General features: G+C 48.0%; 1 protein-coding gene across 7 annotated transcripts in view; it reads right to left on the reverse strand.

Moving 5' to 3' along the window:
* MYH11 (myosin heavy chain 11) overlaps positions 1-13,670 on the reverse strand; it is a 109,809-nt gene that overhangs the window by 16,309 nt on the left and 79,830 nt on the right. For all 7 annotated transcript variants that reach the window (XM_083474114.1, XM_083474117.1, XM_083474113.1 and 4 more), the window contains 10 exons: positions 11,464-11,601; positions 9,869-10,164; positions 7,770-7,982; positions 6,584-6,728; positions 5,031-5,237; positions 4,371-4,475; positions 4,127-4,279; positions 2,805-3,053; positions 1,431-1,643; positions 554-766 (listed from right to left, as the gene is read on the reverse strand). In XM_083474114.1, coding sequence (XP_083330240.1) covers positions 554-766; positions 1,431-1,643; positions 2,805-3,053; positions 4,127-4,279; positions 4,371-4,475; positions 5,031-5,237; positions 6,584-6,728; positions 7,770-7,982; positions 9,869-10,164; positions 11,464-11,601 — 1,932 coding nt within the window. The remainder of the gene's footprint in view (positions 1-553; positions 767-1,430; positions 1,644-2,804; positions 3,054-4,126; positions 4,280-4,370; positions 4,476-5,030; positions 5,238-6,583; positions 6,729-7,769; positions 7,983-9,868; positions 10,165-11,463; positions 11,602-13,670) is intronic.

The raw sequence follows: 13,670 nt of genomic DNA on the forward strand, positions 1-13,670 counted from the left end.
AATATCTTAATATTTAAGCTAAGGTTACCAGATTTTTTTTCAGTGAATCCGGGGATACTTTTCAACTTCAATAGGAATGATAGGATTTTGTCAGGGGACTGATTTTTAAATCCAGGGACTGTCCCCAGGAAACGGGGACGTCTGGTAACCTTAATTTAAGCGGCTTTTATAATGCTGAGCTTGGATGGAAATAACTTTTTAAAAAGCAGTTCTTAGGAGCTGCAAAACTGCAGCTGCTTGTTTGTTTTGCTGGTTAAGTCCATGCTGCAAAACTATGTTGTCCTCCCCTGTCCACACACACTTCCATATTGAGTTCTGCTCAGTAGGTAGTAGCTATCAGAAGCCATTCATGTTCAGATATCTTCCAGCCATCAACTGGAGGAGGCATGTTTAGGTATTGGACAACCCAACACTTAGATTCTACGCTGGCCTTCCTCAAGCTGGTGCCCTCCAGCTGTGGTCCAAAACTCCGGAATACCCCAGGCCCTGTGGGGAAAGGTCTCCTTACTCTCTGAGGCTACGAGAAGATAGGTGGTAAAATGGAAGCTGATACCTGCTTCTGCAGCTGCCTCCTCTTCTCTTCGTTCTGCTCATCCCTGGCTTGGAGGTCTCTTTCGAACTGTCCTTTCAGCGCTTGCATGTTCACCTCCAGCCTCAGCTTTGCATCCTCCGTTGCCTGGAGCTCATCCTCCAGCTCCTCCAACTGGGTCTTCATCTCTTCCACCTGCTGCTCTAAGGCCCGTTTGGATTTCTCCAGGTCATGGACCTGTTCGGAGCAGGAGGCAAAAAGGCAGGCCAAGTGACGAGAGAGGATCGAGGGGGGAAACTCACCAGCGGTGAATGAATAAATAAGGCAAAAGCAAAACCTGGAAATGTGATGACTGGGCTCACTTGGAAAGAAAAGTCACTGCAAACTAATAATCAACTGGCAAATATATGCACGTGTGTTTTTACAAGATGCATGTACTGTATTTTTCGCTCCATAAGACACACTTTTTTCCTCCTAAAAAGTAAGGGGAAATGTCTGTGCGTCTTATGGAGCGAATGTGTGGTCGATCACTGGCTCCCTTTCCGGCCCCAGCCCCTTGCCCAGGCCTCCATTGTTGAATGTTCTGCAGACGGAGGCTGTTTGTTTCCCCAAAGACATGTGACTGGCTGATTAGATTATCTGTCTGGAAACTGTAGAAACGGTTCCCTTTCCTTTCCTAAAAAAGCTGCAGAACTGTGAGTTGAACCCCATAAAAAAAGGAGCTTTTCCCCTTTGCAAAAAAAGCTGCACAACTGTGAGCTGATCCTCAAAAAACCGGGGCTTTCCCCCTTTCCTCCTCTAAAAACTAGGTGCGTCTTATGGTCAGGTGCGTCTTATGGAGCGAAAAATACGGTAAACGAATTGTTTCAGGCAGATCAGGAGACCCTTCGAGGGAACTTACGTTCTTGCCGACATCATCTTTGGAGCTCACGAGATCTTCCATCTCCGCTTTCAACAGCTTGTTGGTTCGCTCAAGTTCTTCCTTTGCTTCCAGGGCCTCCTCCAGAGCCCGGGAGAGAGAGAGAGCCTTCGTCTCCTTCTCCCGAGCTTCAGCCTCTGCGCGGTCTCTTTCTTCGGCGTATTTGGAAGAGATGTTCTTCTCCTCTGCTAGCATCTGCCAAGGAACAAGATGCTGGTGAGCTTCGGGTCTCAGCAAGGAGGCCATCATTTTGATTCAGGGGCAAGAGGGCTTTCCAACAGCAAAACAGCTCAGAGAAGTTGACTGCTTAAGGGGCAAAATAAAGAAGGAAATCATCATCAAAGCCCAAGCTGCACTGGACAAGAAGCAATAAAGGAAAGCTGCCAGGAGGAAGCATTTAATTAACATTGTGGGGGGATTTCCTAAACTGGACCTATATGTTAAGTGAATAACATGGAAGGGTTTGTTGTCTTGGAAACAGGCACTGCTGGCTAAGACAGCACTATATTAAGTGCTGTGCAAAACCTCAGTAAGCAATAAAGGCAACAAAAGCTGCAAGGAGGAAGCATTTAATTAACATTGCAGGGGTCCCTTTCCTAAACAGGACCTGTTTGTGAGTGAACAATATGGGAGGGATTTTGCCGTGGGAAAAGTTATTGCTGGATAAGGGGCACATCAATGGCTACCCAATCCCATTAACGTTTCGGTCACTCTGAGCAGAGTGGACAGCACAGAAAGAGAGCATGCAGGGAGCTGGGCTGTGATAGCCTGGGAATCTGATTCAGAAGCTGAAGCTGAGGAGTCCCAGCCTGCACAGGAGTCCCCGCCTCCAGGGCCGGCTGAGCCGGGGCAGGGGCTTGGATCTGAAGGGCCTGCACCTGTGCCGAGTCCTCAGGAGCAGACACCAAATGTATCCACTCTGGCTCCGGAGGTGATTGAGGACCCATTGCCTGCAGGTGCGCCTCTCCCAGCCCTGTCAGGGGAAGGTGAGGTTGCCTCTGGGTCCAGTAACCCTCCAGCCTCTCCTGAGCTGCAGAGGCTCAGGGCAGAGAGGCGGAGGGAACTAAGTGCTCTCAGGAGGAGTGCTCGCCTTAAGGCCAGGAGAGGCGGGTCACCTGTGGGCCGGGACCACCCCTGGCCTCAGAGGAGATAAAGGCCAGTCAGCCCAGTCCCAGGTTGGAAACCTGTTTCTGCCAGCACCCAGACCTGTTCTTCCAGAGTTCCTGACCATGCCCGGCTTCTTACTTTGGACCCTGCTTCCCCCTTGGTGGACAGTCTCCAGACCCTCAGCTCAGGACTGGACTTTGACCACGCCTCACGGTACCCTCCCCCTAGGACCAGCACATGGGCTCTTGCCTGGTCGAACTTCTTCTGCTTCTTCTCCAAGTTGGAGACCAGCTGGCGCTGGTTGTCCAAGTCGACCACCAGGTCGTCCAGCTCCTGCTGAAGCCGGTTCTTTGTTTTTTCCAGTTTGTCGTACGAAGCTGCTTTCTCCTCGAACTCCTGCGTCAGGCCTTCGATTTCCTTCTGGAGCTTCTTCTTCCCTTCCTCCATGCCCTCGATGGTGCTGACGTACTCCTGGAGCTTCCGCTTGGAGTCGGAGAGCTGCAGTTTGGGGTTCAGAGAAAGGTAAGCCCTCGTGACACCCAGCGCCCCAACCAACGCAGGTGCAAGCACCTTCCCCGTGAATGGGCGGAATCAGCTGATCCAACAGTATTGTGGGAATGTAGAGATGGGCCCATGCACCCACCCAGCTCCCTCCTTCTGGCCCTCTGTTTGGGGTTTCTAACAAAGACGGGGAAGCTGTGGCTCTCCAGAAGTTGTTGGACTACAGTTCCCATCATCCCTGATCACTGGGCTCCCATTATTGCTGAGAGCATGATAAAAGTCATGGATCCCGGTTGTTGTCGTCAGGGGCATACCTAGGGGGTTGGCAATGGGCAACGTGAATGTGAGCCCAACCCTGCCTGGGGTTTTCTGCGCAGTGAGCCGTGATCTTTCAACCTGGAAAATGGGAATTTACAACAGCCTGCCGCACAGCGGGTGTGCACGGTAAGAACCCGAAGGGGTTCTGTTTTTGTTTTTAACATCCAAAGTGGATAAATTCAGCGTAACAACTGCAATGTGCTCTATGTAGGGCTACCTTTGAAGGTGACCCGGAAACTACAACTAATCCAGAATGCGGCAGCTAGACTGGTTACTCGGAGTTGCCACCGAGACAACATAATACCGGTCTTGAAAGACCTACATTGGCTCCCTGTACGTTTCCGAGCACAATTCAAAGTGCTGGTGCTGACCTTTAAAGCTCTAAATGGCCTTGGTCCAGTATATCTGAAGGAGTTTCCACCCCCATCGTTCAGCCCCGACACTGAGATCCAGCGCCGAGGGCCTTCTGGTGGTTCCCTCACTGCGAGAAGCCAAGTTACAGGGAACCAGGCAGAGGGCCTTCTCGGTAGTGGCGCCCTGTGGAACGCCCTTCTACCAGATGTCAAAGAGAAGAACAACTACCAGACTTTTAGAAGACATCTGAAGGCAGCCCTGTTTAGGGAAGCTTTTAATGTTTGATGTATTACGGTATTTTCATATTTTGTTGGAAGCCATCCAGAGTGGCTGGGGAAGCCCAGCCAGATGGGCGGGGTATAAATAATAAATTACTATTATATAGTAATGGTCAGAACCTGCACGGTCAACGTTGAAATGTGCCTCTCCAGGTTCTGCTTTGCTTCCATCTCTTCCTCCAGCTGGTCCTGGATGCTGTTCTTCTCGTCCTCCATCTGACGAAGCTTTGTGGACAAGTTGAGCTTCTGGCGGGTTTCCTCCTGGAGCAACTCCTGGGGACAGCAAGAAAGCAGAAGCCCTTGCTGGTGACTCTTCCCCAAGAACCTCTCTGAAAACCTCAGTTTGGCTTGCGGTGGTACTTACCTGAGTGTCCTGCAGCTGAGACCCCAGAGTTGCCACGTCCTTCGTCAGCTTGATGGTCTTGCCCTCTGCTTCGTTCAGCAGCCCCGTCACGTTCTCAACCTCCACCTGGAAGGGAGGTAAAGGTAAAGGGACCCCTGACTACTAGGTCCAGTCGTGACCACCTCTGGGGTTGCGGTGCTCAACTTGCTTTACTGGCCGAGGGAACCAGCATACAGCTTCTGAGTCATGTGGCCAGCATGACTAAGCCTCTTCTGGCAAACCAGAGCAGTGCACAGAAACGCCACTTGCCTTCCCACCAGAGTGGTACCTATTTATCTACTTGCACTTTGACGTGCTTTCGAACTGCTAGGTTGGCAGGAGCAGGGACCGAGCAACAGGAGCTCACCCCGTCACGGGGATTCGAACCGCCGACCTTCTGATCAGCAAGTCCTAGGCTCTGTGGTTTAACCCACAGTGCCACCCTTACTTGGAAGGGAGACGAAGAGCAAAGCAAAGCAGTGTTTGGATTAGCCTGATCAGCATTCTTCTCACAGAAAATTAATAATAATAATAATAATAATAATAATAATAATAATAATAATAATAAATTTGCTAGGCTCCTGCATCCTTTTTATTTTTTAAAAAACTACAGAAATTGAAAAAGGGACACTGGATTGTCACCTGCAGCTTGTGGACTTTTTCGTTCAGCTCTGTCCGGACGCGCTCCCCGTCTGAAAACTTGGACTGCAGCTCCTGCAGCTGCACTTCCAGCTTCTTCTTCTTGTTCTCCACCTCCTGCTTGGCCTGGTTGAGCGACCGGACCTCGCTGCTCAGGTCGGCGTTGTCCTTCTCCAGAGTCTGCTTGGTCTTGTCCAGGTTGGCTTTGGCCTGAAAGCACAGAGGACGTTCGGTGTTTACGTACCCAAGAAGGGACCCAGAGTTGACAAGTCTTCCAGCAATGTGGCAGCCACAGATCTCTTGTATACGTCAATTTCACCACCGTCCGATCACACTTCTTTAATCTGACACACTGGGTCAGTGCGGCTGGCTATAAAGCAGAAGGCTGGTGGTTCAAGCCCATCCTATGGGCAGGATTCTTGCAGGGGTCCCTTCAAACGCTACCATTCTATGATTCTATGAATGTTTGGGGGACCCGTCCTATTCGTGTGACCTGGGTTTGTTTTAGACTATTATTTTTTTAAATAAAATATTTATTAAATTTTTTTGAAATATTACAGTAAAAAATGAAAAAAGAGAAAAATACAAAATAAAAACAGTTAAAAACACACATATTTTCTATTACTTATTTTCCTTTAGCTTATTTCCCGGACCTCCTCATACCTCCCTTTTTTGTATTCCACTTCAATTTATTGGTTCAGCAAATCCTTGTGTTTTCGACTATTTAAATACAGTCGTATCTTGGTTCTGGAATGCCTTGTGACTCAGACATTTTGGCTTCCAAACACTCCAAACCCAGAAATGAGTGTTCCGGTTTGTGAACATTTTCTGGAAGCCGAACGTCCGACGTGACTTCTGCAGCTTCTGCTTGAGTGCAAGAAGCTCCTGCAGCCAATCGGAAGCCACACCTTGGTTTTCGAACGTTTTCAGAAGCTGAACAGACTTCTGGAATGGAGACTGTTCAAGAACCAAGGTACGACTGAATGGTGTTTTAAATTGTTCAAACCTTCCTGGGGATTATATGGCGAAGAAAGGGTATGGAATAATATATCAGCAGCAGGGTTTTTTTTTGCTTTTTTTGACATCCAATATCTTTAACGCTCACACCTGAGACAAAAACGTGCAGTGTAAAGTAAACTAAAGCATGCACCGATTATGTTGTTATCAAACCCGTGACCAGAAACGTTTTGGAATTATGTCTGCCTATTCATTCTGTCTGTCCTGAATTCGGCAGCATTCAGGACACTTCTGCATTTAAAGAATGCTTAGATTGCAGCGGGCACTGAGAGTTGTTAGGAGACACATGCCCACACCCCTGACAGAACTACAATTCCCAGAGTTCCATGGGAAGAAGGGTTGATTGCTCAACCACTCTGGTATAAAAGGGTGCATTAAAATGTACAGCGCGAGTGTGAGCTCCGTTGCACTGGGTGGCCCTGAGTTCTAGTCTCCTTGCAGGAGTCTGAGCAGTTCGCAAATCCTGGCTCTGAAAGGGCACAGCCACCCCCAAAGCAATGCCCTGAGTTTGTTTATATATTCACTCGCTTGCTTGTTACCCGTTTGAATTGCTCCAGCTGCTCCGTCAGCTCCTCCACAGCCTGCGTGTGCTTCTGCCTCATCTCCTGGACCTGAGCCTCGTGGGTGCGGGTCTCCTCGTCCAAGGCTCTCTTCAGGATGGTCACCTCCTGCTCCCGCTTCGCTCTGAAAACAACAGCACAGACGTGATTTTTGTTTGCCATCCCAAACCACATTATTTGGGGATACAGCCGGCTCTGCCGTCGCCTCCAGGCTGGGAGGGTTGCAAATGTATTCCAGGAAATTTAAAGAGGATTTGAAGTGCTCTTGCGCCCTATTGCAAGACGAACCATACGCGGCCCTCAAGTCCTTTCTATGTGGCCCTCAGAACTTCCCCCTGGCTACACACGTCGCTGGGCTCACTTTGCACCTAGAATGGTGAGTTATTTTGGACTCACAGCTGTCCAGGGAGGCACAGGTCAATTCTGTTTCCAGCTGTCTACCAGCTCCATCTGGTATGCAGGATGAGACCCTACCTGCCAGCAGACTGTCTCACCAGAGTGGTGCATGCTCTGGTTATCTCCTGCTTGGACTACTGCAATGCGCTCTACGTGGGACTACCTTTGAAGGTGACCCGGAAACTGCAATTAATCGAGAATGCGGCAGCTAGACTGGTGACTGGAAGTGACCACCAAGACCATATAACAGCCGGTCCTGAAAGACCTACATTGGCTCCCAGTACGTTTCCGAGCACAATTCAAAGTGTCGGTGCTGACCTTTAAAGCCCTAAACGGCCTTGGTCCAGTATACCTGAAGGAGCGTCTCCACTCCCATTGTTCAGCCCAGAGGTCCTGAGGTGCAACCCCAAGGGCCTTCTGGTGGCTCCCTTCCTGCGAGAAGTGAGATTCCAGGGAACCAGGCAGAGGGCCTTCTCGGTGGTGGTGCCCTCCCATCAGATGTGAAGGAAATAAACAACTAGAAGACATCTGAATGCAGCCCTGATTAGAGAAGTTTTTAATGTTTGATGTTCTGTTGTGTTTTTAATATTCTGTTGGGAGCTGCCCAGAGTGGCTGGGGTATAAATAATATATTATTATGATTATTATGATTGTTATTAGCTGGCAGAAAGCAGACTGAACTTGACGGGGCAGCCCCCCAGTTGCCCTGCCATGCACCAGCTTCCACCGCAGGGATGGTCTCCACTTTCCGCTCCTTTCCCGTCCTCACCTGAGCTCCTGCTGGGTGGCAGTGCTGTCCAGGGTATCTTCCAGCTCTGTCTTGAGAGCCTCCAGCTCCTCGCCCAAGTCCCGCTTCTGCTTCTCGGCTTTGTTCCTTGCGGCACGCTCAGAATCCAGGTCCTCCTGGAGGTCAGAGATGTGTGCTTCCAGCTCGCGGATTTTCTTCAGGGCATTGTTTTTCTGGCCCGTTTCGTCTTCAAGCCTGGGAGGATGGGATTTTTAGAAGACTTTTTTTAAAACCAAAAAATTAAAGGAACCAACTTACTTAGCAGTTGATAGTTTGTCATTAAAGGCACAGATTGCTCAATCCAGTCACTACAAACTCCCCCATCCCAACGAGTCTCCCAGAACCAGAAGAGGCATGAAAAGGGCAGAGAAAAGGTTGACAATGTGCAGGCCCAGTCTCCAATTGCCGGGGGCGTGGGGCATGGAGAGGAAGGGACTTAGGCAGCTGTGGGGAGGCAGGAACCTTCAGTCTCAGCAACTGATTCATGGGGCAAGACCTACCAGAGATGAGTTGCTGTGCTCATTAGGCCCAACACTCCTGTCCAGAACATGTTTTTGCTAATACAGTGGTACCTTGGTTCTCAAACGCCTTGGTACTCAAACAACTTGGAACCCAAATACAGTACTGCAAAACCGGAAGTGTTTGCTAACTTTTTTCGGAAGCTGAACGTGCTCCGTTTTCAGTGTTATGCTTCCATTTTGAGTGTTACGCTTCCGATTTGAGTGTTATGCTGAGGTCTGTTTTTGTTACTTATTTTGCATTTTTGTTTTTGCGGCTCTTTTGGTTTCGTTTTTGTGACCGTGTGGAACCCAGTTCAGCTACTGACTGATTGAATGTGTGACTGCGGTACGTTCTTTATTGCTTTCATTTTATGGATCCATGGTCTCGTTCGAGAGTAAAATTCATGTTAAATTCCTGTTTTAGGGGATGTTTTCAAAAGTCTGGACCGGATTAATCCATTTTGCATTACTTTCTATGGGAAAGCGCATCTTGGTTTTGGAACGCTTTGGTTTTGGAACGGACTTCCAGAACGGATTCAGTTTGAGAACCAAGTAAAGAGTTAACTCCAACTTGCACGGTGTGATTTACTTCTGGCTTGCTCCTGACAATGTGGCCTTCGGGATGAATAGAAGATTTCCCACCCCAGGTTTAACTACAGACACCAGCGGTCTAACCCGGGACTTTCTAGATACAAAGGAGATACACCACTGCCCCTGAGCTATTGCAGGAGTGTGAATCATGCTCCTGGGGGCTCGTTTTGGTTTTTCCCAGGAGGGCAACAGAAGCATGCAGTGGTTTCAGCAGAGCATAGTGTGTCCCACCAGCAACAGCAAATCCCTTGTCATGCAAACATGTTCCAAGAAGAAATAAAGAAAATATTAAGAATAGCCTATAGTAAAAGGCCAGAGGCATTCCTTTTAGGAATTTTAAATGATGATATTCCAAAAGACAAAACTATTTTTTTCTTATACGCAACGTCTGCAGCAAGAATCCTGGTGGCTAAGTACTGGAAAGGGAATCAGTTACCCACTAGGGGAGAGAGGCTATGTAAGCTCTCAGAAGACTTAGAATTAGCCAAATTGACAGACATAATCAGACAAAAACCAAAAAGTGAAGTAAAAAAGAATGGGAGTGCCTAAATGAATACCTCAAAAGTCAAGGTTCAAGGGCAGAAATCTGGCTGAGTCTGGAATAACCTTGTGAAGTGAAAGGATATGAAAGAAGGATTTCTATCTAGATGTTAGGATAGAGAGGATAAAGAAAACAGGAAAACAGGAAGACAGAATGAGAGATAATGGAGGTGCTGTGGGATTGGAGGAAGTCAATGTCTTGTTGTTGTTGTTTTAGTGTTTATATTATTAACTTGGGAGATATGGATTATTTGTTGTTGTTGTTTTAGTTTTCGAATGTTGATTTTTGTGTGTTGTGTATTGTTATTTTTTTATATCTTTCGTGTTGTTGTTGTTGCATGGAAAATACTAATAAAATTCAATTATTATTATTTTTAAAATCCTTTGTCATGTAACCACAGTCCTAAAGTACCAGCCATCATCTGGGGCGCCTCAAGGACTTGTTCCCACCTGGCCAGGGCTGCCTGGAGCTCCTCTTCCTTTTTGGCCAGCTGCATCTTCAGCTCTGCAATCTGGGCTTGGAGATCTGCGATCTGCTCGTGGAGGTCGCTCGAGTCGCCCTCCAGCTTCCTCTTCATCTTCTCCAGTTCTTGCCGGCACTTCTCTTCTTTCTTCAGGCGGACTTCCAGTTCCGAGATCATCGACTCGTGCTTGTTCTTCAGCTTGGTCAGGTTCTTGGCTTTCTCTTCCTCTTCTGCAAGGTTGGTGGTCAAGTCGCTTATCCTCTCCTCGAGAAGTTTCCTTTCCTATGGAGGAGAAGAGAGGGAGGCAGACACAAAAACAATCAGAAATTGCATTTAGTTTGCATGAACTTACTTAGGGGAAAAACTGGCATTGCTAAATGTGCCGCATAATACTCATTCTGCATTTGTGAGAATTCACTGCCTATTAACATCAGACAGCCACTTCTGCTGTACTCTTTTCAGCACCTGCTTAAAACCATTTTGTTTAGGCAAGTCTATCCAGACATGGATGCCTCTATCCATCCATTAGACCTCTCAGTACGTTTCCGAGCACAATTCAAAGTGTTGGTGTTGACCTTTAAAGCCCTAAACGGCCTCGGCCCAGTATACCTGAAGGAGCGTCTCCACCCCCATCATTCTGCCCGGACACTGAGGTCCGGCTCTGAGGGCCTTCTGGTGGTTCCCTCACTGCCAGAAGCGAAGTTACAGGGAACCAGGCAGAGGGCCTTCTCGGTAGTGACACCCGCCCTGTGGAACGCCCTCCCACCAGATGTCAAAGAGATAAACAACTACCTGACATTTAGAAGACATCTGAAGGCAGCCCTGTTCAGGGAAGTTTTTAATGTTTGATGTATTACGGTATTTTAATATTTTGTTGGAAGCCGCCCAGAGTGGCTGGGGAAACCCAGCCAGATGGGTGGGGTACAAATAATAAATTATTATACTATTATTTATTTATTTATTGTCTCATTCGTCTTCACCACAAAATCCCAGGGTGGGTTGCAGCCAGACATATCGCACAATATGAAAACCCTCATTTCAATCAAACCAAACGACATTGTGTCAGACAGCAGAGGTGATCTCGCAAAAACGACACGCAAATCTTCACCGTCGAAGGCCAAAGAGTAGCTTCTTCAGCAAAAGGGCGGGAACTACGGGTGGTATTCAACGAATCTGTACTTCTGGCTGTGCGACAGAACATCACCGCCTTCTCCTCCCCCCCCTAAATCTTCTCTCAAAGGTTGGGGGGACCCTCTACAAATTTAGGAGTTGCACAGTGAGGGGAAGTACTGCTGGGCAGCCCAGAGTGCTTGCACTTGCAGAACCTTTTAGCTGGATACAACTCTTTGTAATGAAGGTGCTAGGCAAGCCTCTGCAGGGAGGGAGTTCCACATTTTGGGAGCTGGCACAAAGAACGCCCTCACCCAGTCTGCCAGCCCCCATGTTCCTGTGGCTGGCAGAACCACCAAGAGGGCACCCTCTGCCCCTCTCAGTTTCTTAGGATTTCAGCAGGTGTTTCCCTCACCGCCACCTCTGCACTGGCTCCGAAGAGCAGGGCGTGGTTTGCTCAGCAGCACGGACCTTTGTGAGTTTGTTGTTCTGGTCGTCCATCACCAAGATGTCGTCTTCCATCTTTTTGATCTTGGCCTCCGCAGTTACTTTCTCCAGCTGCAGCTTCTGTCTGGCAGCTTCCTCTTCTTCCAGCTGATCCTCAAGTTCCTGTTTGGGGGTTCATGGGAGGTGGAAGGTAAAAAAAGGGGGGATGTGAAGTTTATGATTTCATTTGCTTCTTCAGATACAGTGGTATCTCGAGTTAAGAACTTAATTCATTCTGGAGGTCCGTTCTTAACCTGAAACTGTTCTTAACCTGAGGTACCACTTTAACTAATGGGGCCTCCCGCTGCTGCCGCACGATTTCTGTTCTCATCCTGAAGCAAAGTTCTTAACCCGAGGTACTATTTCTGGGTTAGCGGAGTCTGTAATCTGAAGCGTCTGTAACCTGAAGTGTCTGTAACCTGAGGTACCACTGTATTTTAAGCACCACCTGTTAGGCTAGCATGTGAACCGTATGGCAACTGGGGCAGGATTAAGACCCTTGTATTGAAAATATTATATATATATATATGCAGGTTTTGGTGTCTTCGGGTGTCTTCCCGTGTAAGAGTTGGGGTGTCTAGGCGACGTTTCGACGAGGTCTCACTCGTCATCTTCAGGCTGGTGCTTTCGGCTTCTTGTTACTGGAACAGAGCAGGATCTCAGTGTTTGAGTTCCTATAAATACTGTTGAGGGGGTGTGGTGTATAGCCTCCAACGTTCTGGGCAGAGAGGAAGTTCCCAGGTTAGTGTGCCTTTTCTTCTTTTGTTCCTTAATTACTTGAGGGATATCTTGAGTGATTTCTTGAGTGATATTCTGAGTACCACTTAGGTGGGTCATTAGGTGTGGATTAGTTGCTAAAGCTTTCGTGTCTTGACCTCTTGAGCTTGTGAAGAGTTTTTCTGAGAAGATGGCTGTACTGCACTTAGTTGTGCTCTGGCTTGGCTTCATGTATAGGGGCGAGCTGTGGTTTTGTGCCCTGTGCCAGCCAGATCTGTGTAGGGATTGCAGGGGGGTGCAGCATCCGGAGGTGCCACTATGGTTTGGCTACTGGATGGTGTCTGTAATTTATCTGTGGAGAGGGTCTGGGTTTGGGTCTGGTGTGGTTGATTGGTGATGGCGTTCTGTGTGCCTCTGGTTCTGGTGTCAGATAAATTACAGACACCATCCAGTAGCCAAACCATAGTGGCACCTCCGGATGCTGCACCCCCCTGCAATCCCTACACAGATCTGGCTGGCACAGGGCACAAAACCACAGCTCGCCCCTATACACGAAGCCAAGCCAGAGCACAACTAAGTGCAGTACAGCCATCTTCTCAGAAAAACTCTTCACAAGCTCAAGAGGTCAAGACACGAAAGCTTTAGCAACTAATCCACACCTAATGACCCACCTAAGTGGTACTCAGAATATCACTCAAGAAATCACTCAAGATATCCCTCAAGTAATTAAGGAACAAAAGAAGAAAAGGCACACTAACCTGGGAACTTCCTCTCTGCCCAGAACGTTGGAGGCTATACACCACACCCCCTCAACAGTATTTATAGGAACTCAAATACTGAGATCCTGCTCTGTTCCAGTAACAAGAAGCCGAAAGCACCAGCCTGAAGATGACGAGTGAGACCTCGTCGAAACGTCGCCCAGACACCCCAACTCTTACACGGGAAGACACCCGAAGACACCAAAACCTGCATATATATATATATATATATATATATATATATATATATATATAGTGAGTGTTTTAAAAGAAGCCCTGTGGAACATGTGTACTCTGTATCCACAGGACTTCTGTGTGTGTGTGTGTGTGTGTGTGTGTATTAGGCTGAAATTAAAAGTAGCTTCTTTCTAGATTCGCTAGATGACTACTTTCATGGGTTGGGTTTTTATATGAAATATCAAAATCTTTCTATATATTTTTTTGCGTGTGTCCCTGCTTTACTAGCGCTTAGTCTGCCTATTGAGTCATCCAGCCCTGAAAGTACTACCATAAAATCCAGCACACACACACACAATATACAAACAGAATTAGAATCAAGCCCAGCAAGTAGTTGTTCAATCAAGGACTTGGCACAGTGTTGAGGGGAAAGCAACCTTCTAGTCCTCATTGGTGTGAAAATAAATTTGCAAGTGTGCCTTCACCGTATGCGGAAGGGACTGTCTCCAGGCCACCCTCCCACTCAGTGGGTAGAGAGCA

The sequence above is a fragment of the Podarcis liolepis genome (genome assembly GCF_965112155.1).
Source record: "Podarcis liolepis genome assembly, chromosome: 14".
Lineage (NCBI taxonomy): Eukaryota > Metazoa > Chordata > Lepidosauria > Squamata > Lacertidae > Podarcis > Podarcis liolepis.